General features: G+C 41.9%; 2 protein-coding genes across 6 annotated transcripts in view; one reads left to right on the forward strand and one right to left on the reverse strand.

The window, feature by feature from the left end:
• Positions 1 to 14,869, forward strand: part of LOC145450035 (uncharacterized) — a 50,742-nt gene extending 35,873 nt beyond the window's left edge. For 3 of the 5 annotated variants that reach the window (XM_080328488.1, XM_080328489.1, XM_080328493.1), the window contains 5 exons: positions 7,180 to 7,308; positions 7,386 to 7,487; positions 12,625 to 12,753; positions 12,824 to 12,925; positions 14,000 to 14,869. In XM_080328488.1, the coding sequence (XP_080184614.1) occupies positions 7,180 to 7,308; positions 7,386 to 7,487; positions 12,625 to 12,753; positions 12,824 to 12,925; positions 14,000 to 14,064 (527 nt within the window). In that variant the 3' untranslated portion in view covers positions 14,065 to 14,869. The remainder of the gene's footprint in view (positions 1 to 7,179; positions 7,309 to 7,385; positions 7,488 to 12,624; positions 12,754 to 12,823; positions 12,926 to 13,999) is intronic. The other 2 variants (XM_080328490.1, XM_080328491.1) reach the window with 2 other exon arrangements.
• Positions 14,870 to 23,941: 9,072 nt separating this feature from the next.
• Positions 23,942 to 24,887, reverse strand: part of LOC145450089 (E3 ubiquitin-protein ligase SMURF1-like) — a 29,807-nt gene continuing 28,861 nt past the window's right edge. The window contains exon 16 of the mRNA XM_080328572.1: positions 23,942 to 24,540. The gene's annotated coding sequence lies outside the window, so the exon portion shown is untranslated. The remainder of the gene's footprint in view (positions 24,541 to 24,887) is intronic.

Raw genomic sequence — 24,887 nt, forward strand, 5'->3', positions numbered from 1 at the left:
CGGATACCTATGCCATTCCGAAACTGGCAAACTTGTCCAATGGTGTTTTACCACCATAGCATTAGTGTAAACGAAGAAGCCGTCTCAAGAAAATCAACGATCAAAAACCTGACATGGATCTCTGTCGTTTATTTGGTTTACAGCGGCTTTCAGAGTAGGAAATTTGGATGAATAATCGGATAAATATTGTGCAACTTCATAATCACTGCTAGGAGGAGAATCAGCTGCTTGTGCTGATATAGAAGAGTTCTCTGTATGTTTACTTGGCCACTTGCTGATCCGTTGCACCTCTAGCCGTTCAGTCTTGTTCTTGTTGCCCGAGTTTAACTAATAATTCTTCATCTTTGGTACCAATCGTTCGTAATCTGGGACCCCCGATCATGACAAAATGCTATGCCTCCAAATTTCTCTGTCATCTGCCAAAGGCTGTTTGCTTCAACTATCCCAGACCAAATATGTGTGGCAACATCGCAAAGTGACTTTGTAGCTGTACTGCGTAAGCTATGGGATATATAGGATAGGAGCCCTGAAGCTACTTCGAAAACTGATGCAAAAATGCTCATTTGAGCCGAATAAAGAACTATAAGTCATAACCTTCTACCCTGATTAGGGAGGTCCCAGATTAGGAACGATTTGCGGCAACGATAAAGTGTTGAAAGTTGAAATCAGACAACAAAAAAACGACTGAACATAACTAGAAGACGACCAGCAGCAGCATGAATTAACGAAGGTGAACTTACAGCTAGAGCAGATCTATATCATATTCACAGGCAGCTGACACCCCCCATAGCATGGATCTCGATCTGATCTGATCATTCATCTACATTTGTGACTCTGAATGCTCAAATAAACCTATTCAATGACAGAGACCTATGTCATGTTTTAGTTGTATATTTGATTGGAACAGAATCATGGTTCATATTGATGCTATAGCTGTAGTGCACCATCAGGTCGAGCCTTCCAGTGTTAGAATGGCATAATGATCCGCGTTTCATGAGTGCTCGAGAATTCGTGAATAGTGGTCAAGAACTAAACGATATAGCAGCGCATATGATGGAATTAAAGACCGACCACGCTATGTACATATCTGACGACAGAAAACGCAAGCAAGTCTCTTACAAGCCGGGGAAGATTTCCGGCAAAGATTACAAAATTTCGAAAAATCAATCCGTTTATCCACCTGATTGGTATTGGATTTTTGTCAAATTAATCCATTTCCTTGTCAAGTTATTTCGTTCCCGTTATGTTCGTACGTTTCATTGAATAATAAAATAATTACAATGCCGCTGTGCAACTGGATGGTGCATTTACAGTTATATTCTTTTACACGGTGAATCGTGTATAATTATGTCAAGTTTTAGGTAAGTTTAAAGATTTCCAAGGTAGTCTGCAATATGAAAATGGTGTCCTGAACTCAGAAAAATATCTACAGTGAGGTTTTGCATCACCCCAAACCACCCCAGCTGCTTGAACCCTGACTTATATGGCATTTTAGTAGGCTAGGTAAAATCGCGTCACGCAAATCTTAGGGGAATCCCCATTTTCAGCCTATTTTCTTCCAGCTCCACATATGTTTTTAAGGTATAAGCAGAGGTGGTCAGTAACGAAGTACTTTTACGGTACTTTTTGAAGTACTTAAAGTAGATTTTTCCTACTCGCACTACTTTTCAAGTAGGTATGATTTTAGACTTCTTCTACTTGACAGTTTTCAGTTTTGTAGGCAAAAATAAGCTTAGAATACCTACTTACCTACTTACTTATGAACCACCACTCCTACTTCTACTTGAGTAGAAATTCCGGTGTTACTTCTACTTCGACTTGAGTAGCGATGATGACCACTTTGACCACCTATGGGGATAAGGCATTAGAAACAAGCTGAAAACCATGACTTTTTGAAAGTCGGTCAATTCTGAACAACCCTAGCCTGTATGCATCGGGAGAATTTTTTGACAAAGCTTCCCTTTGAACAGATGCGATAGATTTCTATTTAGTGCCATATCATTTCCAATTACGACCCTCAAGAGAGATTGCAGGTGCTTTAAGCTGGGCTTGGAAACACTGTTGTTCTAAGCCCCTAAGGGATAAATCCGACTAAATTTACTGGGCTATAACTAAAAGCATATTGCCACCTGTCCTATTATCATGAAATATACGGTAACAGATGCACCGATTAGCTAGGTGGATCTAATATGGACTGGCAAGTCATATCAGCTTTACCGAGATACTTGTCCACAAAGCTGAACGTAGTTTTGTTAAATTAACTTGTGTTTTCCCAACTGATGAAACAAACATGAGTATGAAGGTGATCTCAGCTAACTTTCAATTGGTGTGTCATTTTTTTGCCTGATTAATGATTGCTCTCCATAAATTTATACATGATATGATACATTCGTGACGTGGGCTGGGGGAAAACGATCTTGTCCTATTGAATTTGGGTTTATAAAATGTGATTGTGATAAACGTAATTATTATGTGTGTGCTCCCGACGCCCCTGTCACGCGATCGACAGAACGGGCTCGAAGGCGAGAGGACTGGTTGTGCAGTTTTTACGGAAACGTTTTAAATACATTGAACTATATTACAAACTATCGCGGCCCAATGGCGAATATGAAGTTAACTGATATTGTGAAGAATTACGTAGATTATCCAACGTTTGGGGATTTTGCGAAGTGGGTTGAGAAACTAGAACTGCTTGCCGAGCTTCAAGAACTGACGGACAAATTGCCAACTATTTTCCCATTGCTCATGGATAGTGCTGCATTTGCAGTGTTCAAGCAGTTGCCAGAGGCGGACAGAAAGGATTACAGCAAGTCAAAAGAAGCTATTTTGAATGCGTTTGGGGTAAATTGTTACGACGCGTATGGCCAATTTCAGCGAAGAATACTGCTGGATGACGAGCCTGTCGATGCGTACCTTTCCGACCTAAAAAGGCTGGCGCTATTGATTTGGTTGAAGGTGGATGCATCTGAGGCGTTAATTCGGTGCGCATTTGTAAATGGACTCCTATCAGAAGTTTCAGGCCAGTTAAAGTCTGTAGCAGCATTCGACAAAATGAATTTGAGTGATCTTGTTGCATGGGCACAAGTAATAATGTCGGTCCGCAGCACCTTCAGTGTATCGTGCGCGTTCGGCTCGCGTCAGCGGAAGTACAACTGTTTTTTCTGCGGGAAGCTTTGTCACTTTGCTACAGAATGTCCCATGAAAGAGCCGAGAAATGACGGTAACGAAATGGTCAGGAGATAACCAAGATGTTTTTCCTGCGGGAAGCTTGGCCATGTAGCTCGACAATGCAGAGCTGATGAGCGTAACGAACCGCAGCAGGAAAACTACCAAGGAGAACCGTCAGCACCGGACGCGTTCTCCCGTATTCACAAGTAGCGAAAAAGGTGCTTCCGTTTGTTGTAGTTGTAATTGGTGGAAAACCTCTCAAGGCTCTGGTGGATACTGGGTGTCAGCAATCTGTTGTTCTTGAAGACGTGTGTCGTCGTATGGGATATACCGCTTCTGATCCTAGAAGGATTGTCGAGATGCTAAATGGAGAAAGTACTAGCTGTTACGGAGAGACCATGGTAACGATGGTTGTAAGCGAGACCAACGTCAGGGTGCGATGCCTGGTGGCCTCCGAGCTGGTATGTGCTGCTGGCTTGATTCTCGGTATTGATGTTATTCAGCAACTGGGCGGGGTATTCGTTGATCCAAATCTGGACGTGTGGTTTGGTGCAAAGGTGTGTGTAGCAAGTGCGGTGGTCGGGACGAATAAACAGTTGCAAATTGACGATAAAGATTTCATTGCAAAATTTGATCGAGCGAAGTGGACTATGGAGTGGAGATGGAAAAATGGCGAGCCGGAGTTGACGAATCAACATGCCGGATGTCAGATACCGTCGGAGTGTCGTACATCGTTTGATAAAGAACTGAGTCAATGGATCAGAGACGGATGGTTGGTGGAGTACGAACCTGCTCGTCACGGGTCCCACGAGGGAATAATCCCACTGCTGGCGGTCAAGCAACCAAACAAAGAGCAGAAGGTACGACCGGTGATGTCATGAGTCACCCCGGAATGGATGCGGCTGTATGCCGAGATAAATTGAGAAATTGGCGTAAGCGAAGTAATCGCGCATCTATCTTGGATCTCCGGAAGGCATACCTACTGATTCACGTGTCAGAGACGCTGCAAAAATTCCAAGTAGCGAGACATCAAGGAAAAGTTTACGTTATGACACGAATGGGGTTCGGTTTGAACATCGGCCCAAAGGTGATGACCAAGATCATTTATACCGTACTGTCACTGGAATACGATATAGCAAGGGGAACCGACCATTATATCGACGACATATGGGTTGATGAGAATGTTGTGGTGGTTGAGAAAGTGCGCAGGCATTTGGCAAGTTATGGGTTAGCGACGAAGGATCCAGTTCCGTTGCGTGATGCACGTGTACTTGGATTGCGGGTGAATGAGACCCAGGATGGAGTACTGGAGTGGAGGAGAGATGGTGATCTGCCTAGTTTGAACGGTCACATGACGAAGAGGGGGCTATTTTCTGTGTTCGGCAAGCTCACAGGGCATTATCCCGTGGCCGGGTGGTTGAGAACTGCCTGCAGTCATGTAACACGACTTACTAACGAGATAGCGTAGGATGCGGTAATACCAAATCCAGTTATGCATTTGGCTGAAGAAATCTTGACAAAGGTACGAGAGAGCGATCCAGTAAGAGGTGACTGGAGAGTATATCGTGATGGCAGAGCGCAAATATGGTGCGATGCGAGCAATATGGCGGTGGCATGCTGTTTGACCGTAAATGTGAAGGTTGTCGAAGATGCAGCATGGATGAGGAAAGAGAACGACGGAACGCATATAAATGTCGCGGAGCTCGACGCTGTCATAAAGGGATTGAGTTTGGTGCTGAGATGGGGTTTCACAAATGTGGAAGTTGTGACCGACTCGGTCAGTGTGTTCCATTGGGTCACGTCAATATTGGAAGATTCGCGCCGACCTAGAGTCAGTGGGCCAAGTGAAATGATTATTAAAAAAATATTTGGAATTATCGCGCAGCTCTTTCAGGGATACTGCATTGAGGTCACAATCCGTTAAGTACCATCGTCGGAGAATCTCGCAGATGCACTAACGAGAGTCCCACAACGCTGGCTAAAGAAGGTGTGTCTTGGAGTAAACCGGCGTAATGCGAATGTGATGGAACAGGTACGGACTCTTCATAACGTGCATCACCTAGGTGTGAATCGGACGCTTTTCGTGGCCAAAAGAAGCATTGGCGAAGGTGTTACTCGTGATGTTGTTCAACGAGTAATCAATGAGTGCAACATCTGTCGCAGAATTGATCCGAGTCCCGTGAGATGGGAACACGGGCAGCTTTCCGTTCCCGTTGTCTGGGAGCGCCTGGCACTTGACATTACTTACGTCAACACTCGACCATACCTGAGTTTGATCGACTGCGGGCCTAGTCGATTTGCGATATGGCGGGCGGTGCGAAATGAAACGGCCGATAAAATCATCCAGATCCTTGAACAAGTCTTCTCGGAAAGAGGTGCGCCGAGTGAAATTCAGAGTGATAACGGACCTTGTTTTACTAGCCAGAAAATGCGCCAGTTTTTGAACAGTTGGGGGGTGGAACATGTGTTCAGCTGCGCCTACCGGCATTCTGGAAACGGGATTGTGGAGCGGAATCACAGAACTATCAAAAGAATGGCCTCGATATCTGGAGGTAGTGTTAAACGAATGGTGTAGTAGTACAATCACACTCCGAATTCAGAGGATATTGTACCTGCGCATAAGGTGTTTCGCTATGAATCTGGTTTGCCATCATCAATGATCCGCGCAAGCAGAAAGAGATTGGCCCGACAAAATAGTTCCAACCCATACCGACTCGGTGATGTAGTGTTCGTAAAGCCACCAAATGCTCGATGTACTACTCCATAGAATAGAGGTGTCGTTACCAGGATTGTGGCCGACGTGGTGGTCGAGGTTGACGGGATGAATCGACATCTTTCTGACGTTAGACTTGCCGTCGGGGATCTACCTAGCCCACCAGGAAGTGTTATGACGCGCGAAATCGACTTGAATTGTAGCAGAGGAGCTGATGCCATTGATATGGAAAACAGCGGTAACTCGGGTGAAGCTAATGGCCCAGTCGGTACGGAAGAGAATATCACCGTTGGGAATAACTCTGTCAGCTAATCTGGATCAACCTGATGATGACAATGTCGACCAAGATATTGAGAGAAATAACTCTGAACATTCGCGACCAAATCGGGATCGAGCGCCGCCACAATGATTGGCTGATTTTTATGTAGGCTAGATGTTGAGTGTATCTGTACTAAGAAAAAGTGATTTTTTTACATTTTGATTTGTTCGCGCGTAAGTGCTTATGCCTTGTGATGATTGCATATACCTTGCAAGTTTTAGCCTTCAAGTACGAATTCTGTATGCTACAAATTCCAGTTATCATCGCTTTCGTCCATCGTTTGAGGCACACCTACACCGCAGTTTTTCGTTTTTTGTACGCCAGTATGTTTTAGTTGTGGGATCCACTTTGTGTGCTTCTAATAGCAAACGAGTCGTGTTAATTTATTCAGAATTAGCCCATTGGCCAGACAGTCTTATATAGGCTACACTGCGGGGTTACACTCAAAAGCTTTGAATTTGGTTCAGTGGTCCATAGATCACGGGGGTAGGAAGACCAAATGACTCCCCGTCCCCGTCAATAGATCACAGGCATATATCGAAATTTAACTTTCAATTTGATGTATCGATATGTGTACACTGCGTATTAGTTTGTTTTTGTTTCCACACTTATCACGTTGACTTGGCTTCCCGTGCGATCTTCAGACCAAGGGGACGTTTGCCGTTTCATGTATACACTGTTTTAGAATTGTTCACCTGATTTTCACGTTTGAAGTTACATCGTTGCGTTATGTGTTGGTTTCCCCGTGTGATCTTTAGGTCAAGGGGAAGTGTGATTGTGATTAACGTAATTATTATGTGTGTGCTCCCGACGCTCCTGTCACGCGATCGACAGAACGGGCTCGAAGGCGATAGGACTGGTTGTGCGTTTTTTACGGAAACGTTTTAAATACATTGAACTATATTACAGTAAATACGCTGTAGAGTCTGCAGTGTTCACTGTTCAGTGTTCATACGTGACAATGTGTGTTATCATTTAGATTCCCAGGCTGAGATGAAGACCAATGAAAGGGACGAAGATACTACAAAAAAAAAGCGAACTGATGAAATTTATGAGTCAACTCCTAATCCAGGACCATATACGGAAAACGTCTACACAATGGCGGGAGGTAAATACGCTTTAGAGTCTGCAGTGTTCACTGTTAAGTGTTCATATGTGACAATGTGTGTTATCATTATCATTTAGATTCCCAAGCTGCTGAGAAAGAAGGACTAATTGATGACGTTGATGAGTCAACGCCTAATCCAGGACCTCATAGTACTGGAAACGTCTACACACTGGCAGGAGGTAAATACGCTGTAGAGTTTGCAGTGTTCAGCAAAGTTGTATCATACTAGAAGCGAGTTTTCTCAACCGAAACTTTTAAACTAGAAATTGTAATTCAAATCTATGAAAGTCGCCATCAACCATCTTTGAAAGTGAAAGCATATTTCAGTACCAGTAGCCCTACTTTGAAGTTTTCTGGCTGAAATGAGCATCAATTCAACCATGTCATACAACCCGAGACACACTATATGACTTGTTCAAGACGTATATATCTTAATACCCTTTCTTGTGAATTTCCATATATTCTCTCATACCTTCTCACATGGCTTCAGAGATGTGATAATCCCATCATTGTAGCATAAAAATTCAATTACTGGGATACTAACGCACGGCATCAACAATAATAACAATACTAATAACGAATTCAATGAATTATAATATAGTTGTAAGTATTATATTTCCCGTTTTATTAAATCGATTGAATCCTTGTTCGAGCACAAGTCTATTGTGGTAAATTTTCCCTTCTCTATAATCAACTGTATGCAGTTGTACGCGACTGATTAATGTAAGCAAGTTCTAAGAAATTGTCAGTTCTTGCATGATATCTCACCACAGTATTAGTGCCCTAACGGCCGTTTGCTAATTTGTATTTCCTCATCGAGATATTTCTTATGACTGACGTATCAAATAGCAATGCCTGAATGAAAACTTGACCTGAAAATGGTCAAGCCTAGCTGCCTGATATCTTACGTAAGCAGTTGCCAGAGGCGGACAGAAAGGATTACAGCAAGTCAAAAGAAGCTATTTTGAATGCGTTCGGGGTAAATTGTTACGACGCGTATGGCCAATTCCAGCGAAGAATACTGCTGGATGACGAGCCTGTCGATGTGTACCTTTCCGACCTAAAAAGGCTGGCGCTATTGATTGGGTTGAAGGTGGATGCATCCGAGGCGTTAATTCGGTGCGCATTTGTAAATGGACTCCCATCAGAAGTTTCAGGCCAGTTAAAGTCTGTAGCAGGATTGGACAAAATGAATTTGAGTGATCTTGTTGCACGGGCACGAGAAATAATGTCGATCCGCACCACCTTCAGTGTATCGTGCGCGGTCGGCTCGCGTCAGCGGAAGTACAACTGTTTTTTCTGCGGGAAGCTTTGTCACTTTGCTACAGAATGTCCCATGAAAGAGCAGAGAAATGACGGTAACGAAATGGTCAGGAGACAACCAAGATGTTTTTCCTGCGGGAAGCTTGGCCATGTAGCTCGACAATGCAGAGCTGATGAACGTAACGAACCGCAGCAGGAAAACTACCAAGGAGAACCGTCAGCACCGGACGCGTTCTCCCGTATTCACAAGTAGCGAAAAAGGTGCTTCCGTTTGTTGTAGTTGTAATTGGTGGAAAACCTCTCAAGGCTCTGGTGGATACTGGGTGTCAGCAATCTGTTGTTCTTGAAGACGTGTGTCGTCGTATGGGATATACCGCTTCTGGTCCTAGAAGGATTGTCGAGATGCTAAATGGAGAAAGTACTAGCTGTTACGGAGAGACCATGGTAACGATGGTTGTAAGCGAGACCAACGTCAGGGTGCGATGCCTGGTGGCCTCCGAGCTGGTATGTGCTGCTGGCTTGATTCTCGGTATTGATGTTATTCAGCAACTGGGCGGGGTATTCGTTGATCCAAATCTGGACGTGTGGTTTGGTGCAAAGGTGTGTGTAGCAAGTGCGGTGGTCGGGACGAATAAACAGTTGCAAATTGACGATAAAGATTTCATTGCAAAATTTGATCAAGCGAAGTGGACTATGGAGTGGAGATGGGAAAATGGCGAGCCGAAGTTGACGAATCAACATGCCGGATGTCAGATACCGTCGGAGTGTCGTACATCGTTTGATAAAGAACTGAGTCAATGGATCAGAGACGGATGGTTGGTGGAGTACGAACCTGCTCGTCACGGGTCCCACGAGGGAATAATCCCACTGCTGGCGGTCAAGCAACCAAACAAAGAGCAGAAGGTACGACCGGTGATGTCATGAGTCACCCCGGAATGGATGCGGCTGTATGCCGAGATAAATTGAGCAATTGGCGTAAGCGAAGTAATCGCGCATCTATCTTGGATCTCCGGAAGGCATACCTACTGATTCACGTGTCAGAGACGCTGCAAAAATTCCAAGTAGCGAGACATCAAGGAAAAGTTTACGTTATGACACGAATGGGGTTCGGTTTGAACATCGGCCCAAAGGTGATGACCAAGATCATTTATACCGTACTGTCACTGGAATACGATATAGCAAGGGGAACCGACCATTATATCGACGACATATGGGTTGATGAGAATGTTGTGGTGGTTGAGAAAGTGCGCAGGCATTTGGCAAGTTATGGGTTAGCGACGAAGGATCCAGTTCCGTTGCGTGATGCACGTGTACTTGGATTGCGGGTGAATGAGACCCAGGATGGAGTACTGGAGTGGAGGAGAGATGGTGATCTGCCTAGTTTGAACGGTCACATGACGAAGAGGGGGCTATTTTCTGTGTTCGGCAAGCTCACAGGGCATTATCCCGTGGCCGGGTGGTTGAGAACTGCCTGCAGTCATGTAACACGACTTACTAACGAGATAGCGTAGGATGCGGTAATACCAAATCCAGTTATGCATTTGGCTGAAGAAATCTTGACAAAGGTACGAGAGAGCGATCCAGTAAGAGGTGACTGGAGAGTATATCGTGATGGCAGAGCGCAAATATGGTGCGATGCGAGCAATATGGCGGTGGCATGCTGTTTGACCGTAAATGTGAAGGTTGTCGAAGATGCAGCATGGATGAGGAAAGAGAACGACGGAACGCATATAAATGTCGCGGAGCTCGACGCTGTCATAAAGGGATTGAGTTTGGTGCTGAGATGGGGTTTCACAAATGTGGAAGTTGTGACCGACTCGGTCAGTGTGTTCCATTGGGTCACGTCAATATTGGAAGATTCGCGCCGACCTAGAGTCAGTGGGCCAAGTGAAATGATTATTAAAAAAATATTTGGAATTATCGCGCAGCTCTTTCAGGGATACTGCATTGAGGTCACAATCCGTTAAGTACCATCGTCGGAGAATCTCGCAGATGCACTAACGAGAGTCCCACAACGCTGGCTAAAGAAGGTGTGTCTTGGAGTAAACCGGCGTAATGCGAATGTGATGGAACAGGTACGGACTCTTCATAACGTGCATCACCTAGGTGTGAATCGGACGCTTTTCGTGGCCAAAAGAAGCATTGGCGAAGGTGTTACTCGTGATGTTGTTCAACGAGTAATCAATGAGTGCAACATCTGTCGCAGAATTGATCCGAGTCCCGTGAGATGGGAACACGGCAGCTTTCCGTTCCCGTTGTCTGGGAGCGCCTGGCACTTGACATTACTTACGTCAACACTCGACCATACCTGAGTTTGATCGACTGCGGGCCTAGTCGATTTGCGATATGGCGGGCGGTGCGAAATGAAACGGCCGATAAAATCATCCAGATCCTTGAACAAGTCTTCTCGGAAAGAGGTGCGCCGAGTGAAATTCAGAGTGATAACGGACCTTGTTTTACTAGCCAGAAAATGCGCCAGTTTTTGAACAGTTGGGGGGTGGAACATGTGTTCAGCTGCGCCTACCGGCATTCTGGAAACGGGATTGTGGAGCGGAATCACAGAACTATCAAAAGAATGGCCTCGATATCTGGAGGTAGTGTTAAACGAATGGTGTAGTAGTACAATCACACTCCGAATTCAGAGGATATTGTACCTGCGCATAAGGTGTTTCGCTATGAATCTGGTTTGCCATCTTCAATGATCCGCGCAAGCAGAAAGAGATTGGCCCGACAAAATAGTTCCAACCCATACCGACTCGGTGATGTAGTGTTCGTAAAGCCACCAAATGCTCGATGTACTACTCCATAGAATAGAGGTGTCGTTACCAGGATTGTGGCCGACGTGGTGGTCGAGGTTGACGGGATGAATCGACATCTTTCTGACGTTAGACTTGCCGTCGGGGATCTACCTAACCCACCAGGAAGTGTTACGACGCGCGAAATCGACTTGAATTGTAGCAGAGGAGCTGATGCCATTGATATGGAAAACAGCGGTAACTCGGGTGAAGCTAATGGCCCAGTCGGTACGGAAGAGAATATCACCGTTGGGAATAACTCTGTCAGCTAATCTGGATCAACCTGATGATGACAATGTCGACCAAGATATTGAGAGAAATAACTCTGAACATTCGCGACCAAATCGGGATCGAGCGCCGCCACAATGATTGGCTGATTTTTATGTAGGCTAGATGTTGAGTGTATCTGTACTAAGAAAAAGTGATTTTTTTACATTTTGATTTGTTCGCGCGTAAGTGCTTATGCCTTGTGATGATTGCATATACCTTGCAAGTTTTAGCCTTCAAGTACGAATTCTGTATGCTACAAATTCCAGTTATCATCGCTTTCGTCCATCGTTTGAGGCACACCTACACCGCAGTTTTTCGTTTTTTGTACGCCAGTATGTTTTAGTTGTGGGATCCACTTTGTGTGCTTCTAATAGCAAACGAGTCGTGTTAATTTATTCAGAATTAGCCCATTGGCCAGACAGTCTTATATAGGCTACACTGCGGGGTTACACTCAAAAGCTTTGAATTTGGTTCAGTGGTCCATAGATCACGGGGGTAGGAAGACCAAATGACTCCCCGTCCCCGTCAATAGATCACAGGCATATATCGAAATTTAACTTTCAATTTGATGTATCGATATGTGTACACTGCGTATTAGTTTGTTTTTGTTTCCACACTTATCACGTTGACTTGGCTTCCCGTGCGATCTTCAGACCAAGGGGACGTTTGCCGTTTCATGTATACACTGTTTTAGAATTGTTCACCTGATTTTCACGTTTGAAGTTACATCGTTGCGTTATGTGTTGGTTTCCCCGTGTGATCTTTAGATCAAGGGGAAGTGTGATTGTGATTAACGTAATTATTATGTGTGTGCTCCCGACGCTCCTGTCACGCGATCGACAGAACGGGCTCGAAGGCGATAGGACTGGTTGTGCGTTTTTTACGGAAACGTTTTAAATACATTGAACTATATTACAGTAAATACGCTGTAGAGTCTGCAGTGTTCACTGTTCAGTGTTCATACGTGACAATGTGTGTTATCATTTAGATTCCCAGGCTGAGATGAAGACCGATGAAAGGGACGAAGATACTACGAAAAAAAAGCGAACTGATGAAATTTATGAGTCAACGCCTAATCCAGGACCATATACGGAAAACGTCTACACAATGGCAGGAGGTAAATACGCTGTAGAGTCTGCAGTGTTCAGTGTTCATATGTGACAATGTGTGTTATCATTATCATTTAGATTCCCAAGCTGCTGAGAAAGAAGGACTAATTGATGACATTGATGAGTCAACGCCTAATCCAGGACCTCATAGTACTGGAATCGTCTACACACTGGCAGGAGGTAAATACGCTGTAGAGTTTGCAGTGTTCAGCAAAGTTGTATCATACTAGAAGCGAGTTTTCTCAACCGAAAGTTTCAAACTAGAAATTGTAATTCAAATCTATGAAAGTCGCCATCAACCATCTTTGAAAGTGAGAGCATATTTCAGTACCAGTAGCCCTACTTTGAAGTTTTCTGGCCGAAATGAGCATCAATTCGACCATGTCATACAACCCGAGACATACTATATGACTTGTTCAAGACGTATATATCTTAATGCCCTTTCTTGTGAATCTCCATATATTCTCTCATACCTTCTCACATGGCTTCAGAGATGTGATAATCCCATCATTGTAGCATAAAAATTCAATTACTGGGATACTAACGCACGGCATCAACAATAATAACAATACTAATAACGAATTCAATGAATTATAATATAGTTGTAAGTATTATATTTCCCGTTTTATTAAATCGATTGAATCCTTGTTCGAGCACAAGTCCATTGTGGTAAATTTTCCCTTCTCTATAATCAACTGTATGCAGTTGTACGCGACTGATTAATGTAAGCAAGTTCTAAGAAATTGTCAGTTCTTGCATGATATCTCACCACAGTATTAGTGCCCTAACGGCCGTTTGCTTATTTGTATTTCCTCATCGAGATATTTCTTATGACTGACGTATCAAATAGCAATGCCTGAATGAAAACTTGACCTGAAAATGGTCAAGCCTAGCTGCCTGATATCTTACACCAGGGTGTAATCACATTAGCGACACAAGATCATTTTAAAACTTTTTATCACTTCCAGGCATTGCATCCTTTTTGACAAATTGACCATATCTGAATAAACACCGTAAAACCGCAGTTTGCACCATTCACACAGACTTTCCAGTAGTTACAAGGCCCACCATCTCATTAGGAATTGGTTACAGCGATGGCAATAGACATGCCAATAAAATCCGGTTGCAATCGGTAATACCTAAACGCATGGAAACAAATTTCATGTTAAAAAATAAACTTTTTCAAAATATTCATGTCAAAAACTGAACCTACAAACTATAGAGATGAAGTAATTAATCATCAATACATTTCAGATTCAACATCAGCCGAAGAAAATGGACCTGCTGCCGCAGACATCTACGCTGTGGTGAAGAAATGAAGAATCTGTTCGAAACATTTTGAGCAATCACCCTGTAAAACTTTGATGATAATATGCGATGTATATCGTGAATTTTCATGACTGAATTTTCAAGATTGTCTCATAAGGATATAGACGTGTACCGTCGTACACGTACAGTGTACGTTGCTATTGGGCATTTTTGTGTTGATAATCTCTGAATTTCAAATGAGCTATTAAAATGAATTAAGTAAATACTAGCCCGGCAGTCTTCATTACCTTGCCCCCACACCGGACCGGGATATGAAAATACCGTGATGTTAATCTCTTGTTGAACTAATTTCAAATATTCTTTTGTGTAAATTTAAGTTTCATTAATCATGTACGCTACCCTTTTTTATTATTACTTACCATAATCAGTTGTCAAGTTTTATTATCAGCCATTTACACACAGAATACCTTGGCATTGAATGCTGGTGCTAATTGAAAACACTGGGTCGCTGTTTACGGCTGTTTCTTATGCACACAATTTGTTATATGTTCCTGATTACGGAAATGCTGGATAATAATCTATGCGACAAGTTCGTGAAATTTATTGTTAGTCGCCTGTATTGATCCTCATCACGGTAGACATTTTTACCTTCTGAGTTTTGTCGCATCGTGTATTGGCAGTTTTCGCGCCTTGTTGTATTACTTCATTTCTGCAAACTGAGTGTGGATGGTCAATTGCTGCTCGAACCATATTTTATAATTAATATTGCTATGCGATCCACAATGGATATTTATATAACCTGTATGCAATTGTGCATTTGAAAAATATCTGGCTAATAAAACTTGAAAAAAGAAACATCTCAGTGCTAATATAAATAGCCCAATAGTTTTCCAAGTAGCTCAGTTGGAATTCAGTTTTGTCCAGAGGTGGTCAAAGTCTACAAGAAAGCTACTCGAGTAGATTTTTCGTCGCTACTTCTGAGTAGAAGTACTTCTTCCATCAGCGATCTAAAACTACTCGAAGTAGAATTTACTGACTTTAAAAATCTACACAAGTAAGTAGTTGTGAAAACGATTCTAATTCGTTCACATGGATTGTCAGAAAATGCACATTGAGCTATGCGAAAGGTGCCGAGCTCGGTTCATATTGATGCATGTCAGGAGGTATCCAGTTTTCGACAGCATAAGCATTCGATTTAGAGCAAATTGCGAGTTATATGCCGTAAATTAGCACAGAATTGACGCTCCGGCGGGTATTTCGGAGTGAAAAACGGTTATTTTAGCTCATTTTAGTCAACCGATCACAAAGTGGGAAAAATTCACCGGTTTTCGAGAATTCTTCTCTGGTTTTGCAAGTCTCAAATTTCTGAAAAAGTGTGCTCTTTTTAGATTTCCAAAATATGGTAAGCCTATATATTCTCCACCGCATTAATTTCATTTCTAAATTGGAAGCAGTGAATTATATTGTTAATAAATGCTGCACAGTGGATGTGTTCATATCAGGTAGGCTAATAATTAACAAAAAATATTTATTTGGTGTCATAATTCGAAAAGACGTTAAATATGATACCATTTCAATTCTGTTCAAACCACTAGTCACGTTTCTCTATCAAAAAATTAAAATGTATTTAGGATACTACAAAGCTTATTGTCTTGGTCGCTGCCTTCCGGGCAGTATGCACTGTGCAGCTTAATTGGTGAAATAGTCTTGTTAGCGAAGCTTGCAGTTTTGCTGAAATTCGTTTTCCTTGGACCAAGCGTCTGTGGTTGGGTTATTTGTGAGGAGTGGTGCTTAGCTGCTAAGGCTTTCTGAAATTGATTTCAGTATCAAAATATTGTTGTAGCTGTTTCAAAATAAGCTATTCTCCTGTGTCTAACATCATTATTCCTCACTAGATGAAATGGCTACAGCATCAACGGAGCGAGAATCAGCTGATATGAATCGGCAATTGGGCATAATGCCATGACACTGCAAAGACCGATACCCTTGGAAAATGGCTCAGCGCCCCCGCAAGATCAAGCTATACTAGGTACTGGGACAGTGTCTCCCCGCGTTGTCGGGCATCGTCTGCAGCTCATACTTCGAAATAATTTAAATTTATGATCATGATATTTTTTGTGGAATTTTTATTTCTTTAATAAAATATTACTTCTTTTGTTGGAACTATGCCCGTCGCCCATGTAAAAAAACACAGTGTTGTACTGACGTAAATGATTTAAAAAAAAAATTGGTTGCTAAAAGTGTGGTCCACTTTGTCTCGATATTGCATTCTTGCGGCCCACGGTCTCAAATTTGAAGAGGCCCACGACCCGTTTTGAGTTGGCGACCCCTGGTGTAGATGGTTCGATACTTTGATGCGGCAATGCTCAGACGGGTACGTTCTCCGGATTATTTGTTACAGGACAGAACGAACAGGTCCGCCGTTTCCGGCTGTCTGTGTTCGTGTTGTTGCCACAAATCCGATTAAAATTATACTCCTTAAACACGGCTACCTGCTCGGCACCAACTAAAATGACGGGTTCACCTCCGACTCTAATAAACAAATATTTAGTGCTACAAACCTTTTTGGAATTTCAGTCAAACTTTTTTGACATGACCTTTCATGATGATGACTCATAGCAATATGTAATGTGACAATAGCAATAAAGAAGGTTTGAATTAACTATATGGAAAGAATGACTTCCTGTGAGTTCAACAGTTACGGCCAACAATATTGACTTTATTTTGAATCTGGATTTCGGTTGCAGTAATCGATGGCTAATACAGTTATAACGTAAAAGATTAACAACACCAGCTGAAATCTCTTTTAATGTAATCTGCAGGTACACGATTATAACAGAAATACTCTTATAGGCTACTTTCACTTCACTGTGGAAACTGTATTTAAATCGTCAAAATTGGACATAACGATACAAAAAAAGCAAATTTCATTCCCATTCCGCGGTACATGGAGGATGGCGCGTAGCCAGCAGAAAAAGTTTTTTTTTCGAATCTACGAATGTAGCATCAATTCATCAGGGTTAAGTACATGCGTAAATGCCGATTATACAATCTCCTCGTGTTGACAAACAATTACGCGTATGATAAGATTGCCAGCGAGTCCGGAAGTGCTGTCAATTAGCGAGTTCCAATCTCTCGTGAACAATTAAATACGTGCGCTTATCAACGCGTATTATGAAGACTAGGCAACGATTTGCGTGAGTCAAAAATGTCCGAGTTGTTATGGAATCTGTTCTATAATGGCACCGATTTCAGGTGGTTAATAATAATATATAACTCAAGCCTTGACACACATCTTCTGATGGTTATGTTTGAGTATTAGCGGAAATCATTTACGTGTAGCACATGTTTGCGGACATTCAATGTCATTCAGTTTCGCGATGTCACTCTTTAATCACAATCGGTAATCAGCAACACTTAACGGAATTGTCTCCAAGCCATCGAGAGATAGGAGCTGACGCATGCTAGGCCCGACACGCAATAGTTAGGCCGGCGATGATATCTTTCGTACCAGGCCAATGCAGATGCGATTGTGCAGGCCGGCGATGGTATAGTGCACACTGGGCCTATTGCAGATGCGATTCTTCAAGCTAGCGGAGCAAGGCTCGTTGGAGACGCGATAAATCAGGCCAGCGACGATTGTCGAGCGCACGGAAATAAATGACCTAATTTCGCGATCATCTCAGTGAAAGATCACTTCTCGTTACATTGTGAACAGACGAATCTCGCTAATTGGAAACACGCTCCTCGCTAATTGGACGCGCGCGACACTAATACGACGTATTGAATTGCAACTGAATGCTAGCGTCAGAATGGTCATTTCAAAAGGACGCGTTTCCGCCTTTCAAAAGGGAGGAGGGTTCTACCCTCGAAACCCCCCCTGACTGCGTCTGTCGGGAGGTTTTGCCGTCAAATCCTACATCATCCTCGATATGCCGGTCACGTTTTCAATTTTTTTCACCACCGCAAGTACGATCAGCTCGGGGACGTGATCTTCTGGACAAATCGGCATTCTGGTCATGGAATCTTTGGTAAGGAACGGACGTAGAACGACCGACCTTTGACACGAAGGCGAACGAATGATCATCTCCCGATCGAAATAGCAATATCGCCGGTTTCTAAAGTCAAACTTCAGCACGAGTTCACAGATTTTCACCTAAACCATAAGTAATATGATGCACTTCACAAAAGACACATTTTGCATTTCAGCAAATCCACAAAAAGTAGCAACCGAATTATACCACAGATTACAGAAGCGCCAGGAAATAACAAGAGAAACGCCGATGCGGGCAATTTTATGGAGAGGGGAATTTTTTGCTAGAGGCATGGCTATGGGATGTAGTCTACTCGGTGAAGTCTTTCCCGCGAGAACGCATGGATTGGATCTGGGAAAATGATAATTATTTCTAATAAATCCTACCATGCCTCGAAGAGGAATTCCTAATGATAACAGATATGAGTGTTGTTCATAGCAGACCACAGTAACCACTGAAGTAATTGCCATTGCCATAGAGTGATTTGATATGTTGCTTTACAGACTTATATTTTGCCATCAATAAAAAGACAGCGCACATGTCTCTAAATTTCACAAAAAACAATCGACTGTCTGTAGCCTACTACCAAGCGGGGCAATTTTGAAAATTATACGAAACTAGTCCAGTGTGGCAGGGAACTACTTATCTTACAAAATACACTCTTACTTACTTATCTTACTTACTACTTATCTTACAAAAACTTCACTCATGTAGAACAGTAGAAGCACATTGTTACTGTTATATCCTGTCTGTTGTAGCAAATTGACTAAATACCAGTCAGTTAGCATTAACACAGAAATATTGTTGTTACACCTACATCGTCGATAAGTCATAGAACAAGGATCATTACAACATACCTGACTGATTTTTGACATCAACAAATTTTCATCACATAATGACTTTTGCTGCGAGCATACTCAGCTCAAAGTGTAATAAAATCTAAGCGGAATCGAATCATTCGGGCACTCGATTTTGCTCAGACCTACACATAATGCATAATTCCAAATGTTTTGTCAGTTGGATCAATCGTACAGAGAGTTCATGGTAGTTATGTTGAAAGCACAGTTTGCGGGAAGCTATAGAATCTACAATATTGGCAGGGAATTTCCTATTTCCCTTCCTGGCATATTTTCATGACATGGACTGAATAAGGCCGCAACCGCGTGTCAGGTTTCGTGGCTTGTGCATTCTCAACATGACGGCAAAGCAGTTTTTCAAAAGTAGTTTCCGGTCGTAGATGATAACGGGGCCTGTGGTTACAGTCTGCCGCAATCTCCTACTACTTGCTTATTACGTCAAATCATAGTGACCGTAGGTTGTTCTTTAGCGTACGTGTGTTAGTAACGTGCGAGAGTGGAGCTTACGTTAATAAATGCATTGAATACTGCTTCGATTTCTACGCTTCAAACTTAAAGTTTACATTAAGTACGATTATTCCTCATATAGGTGAGTAAATACGCGTTTAATGTATCGATTCAGGATTCCGGCCCGCCCAGTGTTTTATTGCTCCATACCCGGCCCGCCAACTGGAGAAGTTGCCCGCCCCTGTTTTATGGTATTGTATTAGATGTGTAATGCGGCAGACAGGGTTGCAATGACTGGGATCATGATTCGATTCAAGTCACAGTTTTTTGGTGACTCGAGTAATTTTTTGAAATGCGTAAAATGACTCGACTTGTACTTGCGTCATTGTGCAGGACTCGAGACTAGGATGGCCAAGAGAGACATTTCATTGTAACTTTGAAGAATAGTATAGTCACCGCATTATTGGTTTCTCGTCTATCAGTCCTGATACTTGAAAAATAGGGCTAGACACTGTTAGGACTGAGGAAAATTATGATATTATGAATGCGAGCCATTCTACATCACTCGAGCAGAGTTGAAAAATGTGCATTGAACTCACAACTGAACAGTCAATACAATGATTTGGGGTCACAACACTATGACTCGTAATCGAGCCTCTACTCACTGGCTTGACTCGAGTCAAAACTGTAAAAGTGAGATTGACTTGTGACTCGGAACCTTGCGACTCGGTAACAACCCTGCTTTTTAGACTACTTTCACTTCTACTCGAGCAGTTCTTTTAGGGAAAACTACTTGCATTTTACAATTTTGATTTAGAAAAGTAGAAAGCAATCGTAAGTTTGCACCATTTACTCACAAAGACACATATAACAATTTGAAGAGTAGTTAAATACAATTAACTACTAAAAGTGAGCGACCCATTGACCATATATACTTCTTGGAAACGAAACACTCAAATACTTTTCCAATCTCCATCTTCTACTTCCAGCAGAAGTGGTTTTGACACCTTAAAAGTGCCACCCCTACATATAATTGAATAGGAAATTACAGTTTTACTTGTACTTCTACTTAGTAGCAACGCCGACTACTGTGACCGCCTCAGACCAGACTTGGACAACTAGGTAATTGTAGTGGTTCAATGACACTAATTAGAGCGAAATCTATTCTGTTATAATCTGTGAAATATTCTATTATCTCATTCTAATTCTAATTCTAATCTAATTTGGAAAAACTGTGCGGATACAAGCCCAATTCTAATCTAATTTGGAAAAAAAAAACTGTGTAGCCTAGCTATAACTTTAATTCTAATCGAATTTGGAAAAAATGTGTACCTATAAATCGAATTCTAATCTAATGGGGAATAGCAGGAGCTTTTCTAGTTGTTCAAGTGTGATATGTAGAGTACCAAGCGATATCGTGCCTGGCAAAATCAATCCGTATTGCATCAAACTTACCAAGTGTGAGCGGAAGGCAGTATGTTCTTCTGGTAGAAAACGTACGAGACTTTCAGTTTGTGAGACAAGTCTACGAAACCTTACAAAGGCAATTGCGAACATCCCGTGATGAACTGAAGCAGCATTCCCAGTTCTTCTTGAGTGAAACTGGACAGAACCACCCAAAACCACTGGAGCGTCTGTAAAAGGCGAGAATCCTAACCATTGTAGACTATTCACGGCGGCAGAGTCGGACAGCCAAAACATTTTCAGCTTTTCCCAATCAGACTAGAATTACTGTGAAATCGCAAAAACTTGGAAATTGAATTCGATTTCGAATTAGAAACTACAACAAATCAACTTCGGTTGATATCAAACCATAGTTTATTCTCGTAAGTATAAGAATGGCAAACGTCTTTTCACCACTCATTTCTGATCTATACAAATCTCCTGGTAGATTTTAAATTAGCATTGAAATGAGAGCATAGAAGCATTTCACGAATAAAATTAACGGCATTTTGCTATAATTAGATAACTATAATTATTAGGAAAGTTTTTGCAACTTTTTTTACAGCTTCCCGGATCTTCCTAAATACGCAGAATATCTGTAGTATGATGTTTTAAGCTGTTTCGAGGCGTTTTTTATAGCAATTTTTTCTATTTTTTCACGCGACTTTTTTGTGCAACTTTTAGCAAGTATTGCGGAAAATGCAAACGAGCAATTCAAAAAACATGCAATAAAACTATCTCTAGTATGGTTCTCTCTTTCATTTACTTAACAAAGAGCTATGTGATTGATTAGCTGCATCTCAATGTTATCTACGAAGCAATGGCTGGCCGTGATTCTCAACCACTGATCCGCGGACAGGTGCTGGTCTGTGGCAAGTTTCCTGCAGGCACCCAAATATATTAGAAATTTTATATCTCAATTCCAGAATACAAAAAGTTGGACGCTTGTCCATTAATTTGTAGAATATAATCGAATAACATCGGAATTTAAATTGATTCAGAAGTCTGGAAAGTATTATTTTCATGGTAGAGAATTCATGCTCTACTTTGGAAGTACCTCACAACGGTGCATTGCATGTGTTGTACGAGACTCTTAAAAAGTAGCCTTGTTTCGAACAAGTTATATGTGAAAGCTGCGGAAATTTTCAAACAAATTCCGAAAGTACGATAAAGCTAGCACTCTACAGTATAAAAAGGCTATAGCAAAGGGTACCGAACAATCACAATCAATTTAGTGGTCTTCAACAAGACTACGCATGCTTCACCTTGCCGGAACTTGACCGTTTGGCGCCGGCGTGGGTATTTTTACCCATTGCCGGTACGAGGGAAGCGTACTGTAATAGAACCACTATATATCCCATTCTAATCGTGCTAGGTCGCTGCTGTTCATTTCTGCGGATAGATATTGTTTGTGCAAGTTCATTGATGCCATATTATTTGATATTTATTTTATCTAAGACGTCGAAATCGGATATCAAATACCGTAGATAATTATGTTGCAAAATACACTGTCTCGGCAACGCACGCGTCATTGACTACTCTCACATAACGTACTGTATGTTTTGTTCTAGCCGTCTTAGAGCATAGTTGTTTCTTTCTGTGAAAAGCTAGTGTCCATACAAGTTCACACATATCTTCATATCTGATATTAGTTACATATAAGGTGTTCAAAATCTATGTGATACGCCGCGTGACAAAGATATCTGCCGACCGCATCATTTCGCGGAAACGCGCGTTCCCGATGCCCATCATATACCCGGTCGTATATTTGGTTGTATTCGTCATAGCCAGTTGTTGATTGTTTCTATGAATAGCGCTTGTCAGCTTCTGATTTTCTTGCTAAAACAACTATACTAGTTATGTCTGCATCGCTCAAGGTTGCATTTGAAAATCGGGAAGAGAATTCTCGCAGCCTACCGTACCAGCTTCAAGCAGATGGATGAATACTGGTCACATAACGGGATATATATCGAGTTCTAATAGTGATATACCTTCATAGATTGTGTCTGTGAATAGTTGTTGCCTATACGATTCTAAATAATGGCTAATAGTCAAGTATAATTCGGAATAAATACAATATTACTCAGCGCATATACTTACGCAAAAGTACGCATCTGGATATACAAAGAGCTGTCGTATAACGATATATATCTTACGTTGTAGTAATGAAAGGCATTTACGGATTGTCTCTTTCAATAGAACTAGCCAATCCCCACCTTCAAGGTCAAAATAAACAACATTAGTTGTGCCTATGTCACCCCAAGGCCGCTTCTGAAAATCGTGAAGAGAATTCCTGCAGACTACCACACTAGTGTCAAACGCAGGGACGAATATCCGTAACATAATGTGTTATATCCTGAATTTTATCGGTAGTTGACATTCTTAGATTGTTTCTGTGGAGAGTACATGCCCATAAGAGTATATCTACATCAGACTAACAGCTAATAGTGATGTATATATGGCAACAACATCAATTCTACACGCAGTGTATTCCGCGCAAACGTGTGTAGCATGTTTGTATGAAGTGCTACCAACTAACGTCATAAACCTTACGTAGTAGTGAGATATGCGTTTGTGGTTTGTCCTTATGGTTAGGTCTTGACAATCTCCGTTTATCATTACTAAAGTGACCCATTTACGTGCTCTATAAGCTTTGTAATTGCCCTGGAAGGCTACGCTACCTAATAAATACACGCGCGTCACTCGCTCACTCGCCGATGACTCATTCACTCTGCGGCCTGGTGCGTGTTTATTGTGCAAACCGTCCGTACTGTATCTTTTGGATAATGGCGATATTAGGGCGTATTAGATCGACTGAGCCATCTCCATGATCATGATTTCCTCGCCGATATGATTCACAAGAAGCCTATGTCACCAGATATCCATGTTAAGGTTTATAAAGAGTGCAGTAAGTGTAATACGTTTCTCATCAACGAATTCTCAGCTTGCTCTTGATATAAGCGGCCAGACACAGGGCTCGAAATGAATTGAGTGGCGCAATCGGATCCGCGTTGACTTTCTGATTCGAACGCTACCTTGGCTACCGTGTTCCAATCCCATTAAGGTACAGTTTTTCGTTTTTGAAAATTGCAGCAAAATTTTTCGAAAATTGCAGCCGGTGCCAATCGGTTAAATAGAACCACGTATAAATATCTAATGTCAAAATGACAGCATTAAATAAGTTTCCAATATTACATTTCAGTTGCATACATTTGTAGATTGTAGTAATTAGATTTCGGGTCAAATTTTTCAAGTTTTGAAGGTTAACCGATCTGTGAGGTCAAAACGGCTGAGAACCACTGCACTGGAGGACACAGCAGAAATAGCACTGATTTCAAGCAAATATTCATTAGAACATTTTTGCTATGTGTAAAAATTATATTTTAATGGTTTTGTTCTTTTATCACTGTTGTTGTGCACAGCTATTTTGTGCACAAGTATTCTATAGTCATGTACAGTATTAGATGTGTACTATGGCAGACTTATGTTTTTGTGACTTGACGAAAATTTTATGTTCGCCGAAGGCTTCCAGATTAGCGCAAGGATTCGCCAGGTTAGTAATTTAGGTTTTAGAACCACTACTCTAGATCTTGACAGGCTACTGTACCTGCAAAAGAACGTGAGGCTATTGATGTAATCCACTATCAGCCTGATGATAGTTTGCGTCTGTGAGAAGTCCGGGCAGATGTAACGTTCTTCCGCGTGAATCACGCAAATTGCTAGTCCTAGACCAGGATATGGGTGTCTGAATGAAGTCCATAATATAAGGCTTTTAAATAGTATATTCATATTGAAATGAACCCGAATATTTTCGGCTGACACTCGTCAGGGGTAATCGTCAGCAACTAGTAGAGAATTGGAAATAATATTGTATATCAACAATCGTATCACAAAATATGACGTCACCAGCATGAAATTTCGAATGAGAGAGCGTTCAATGTACTATTTTTAGGTGATACACGAACTCCTTTTGTTGACAGAGTTTTGGTTGGTGTATTTTGATAAAAGTTGATTCCAAGGCACACAAATGGAATTGTGAACGGCCTCGACCTACGATTCGAAATCGGTCGTCTCGATAATTATTCGCACAAA

This window comes from Botryllus schlosseri, chromosome 11 (assembly GCF_051294905.1).
Source record: "Botryllus schlosseri isolate E-star chromosome 11, Bs_hap1, whole genome shotgun sequence".
NCBI lineage: Eukaryota > Metazoa > Chordata > Ascidiacea > Stolidobranchia > Styelidae > Botryllus > Botryllus schlosseri.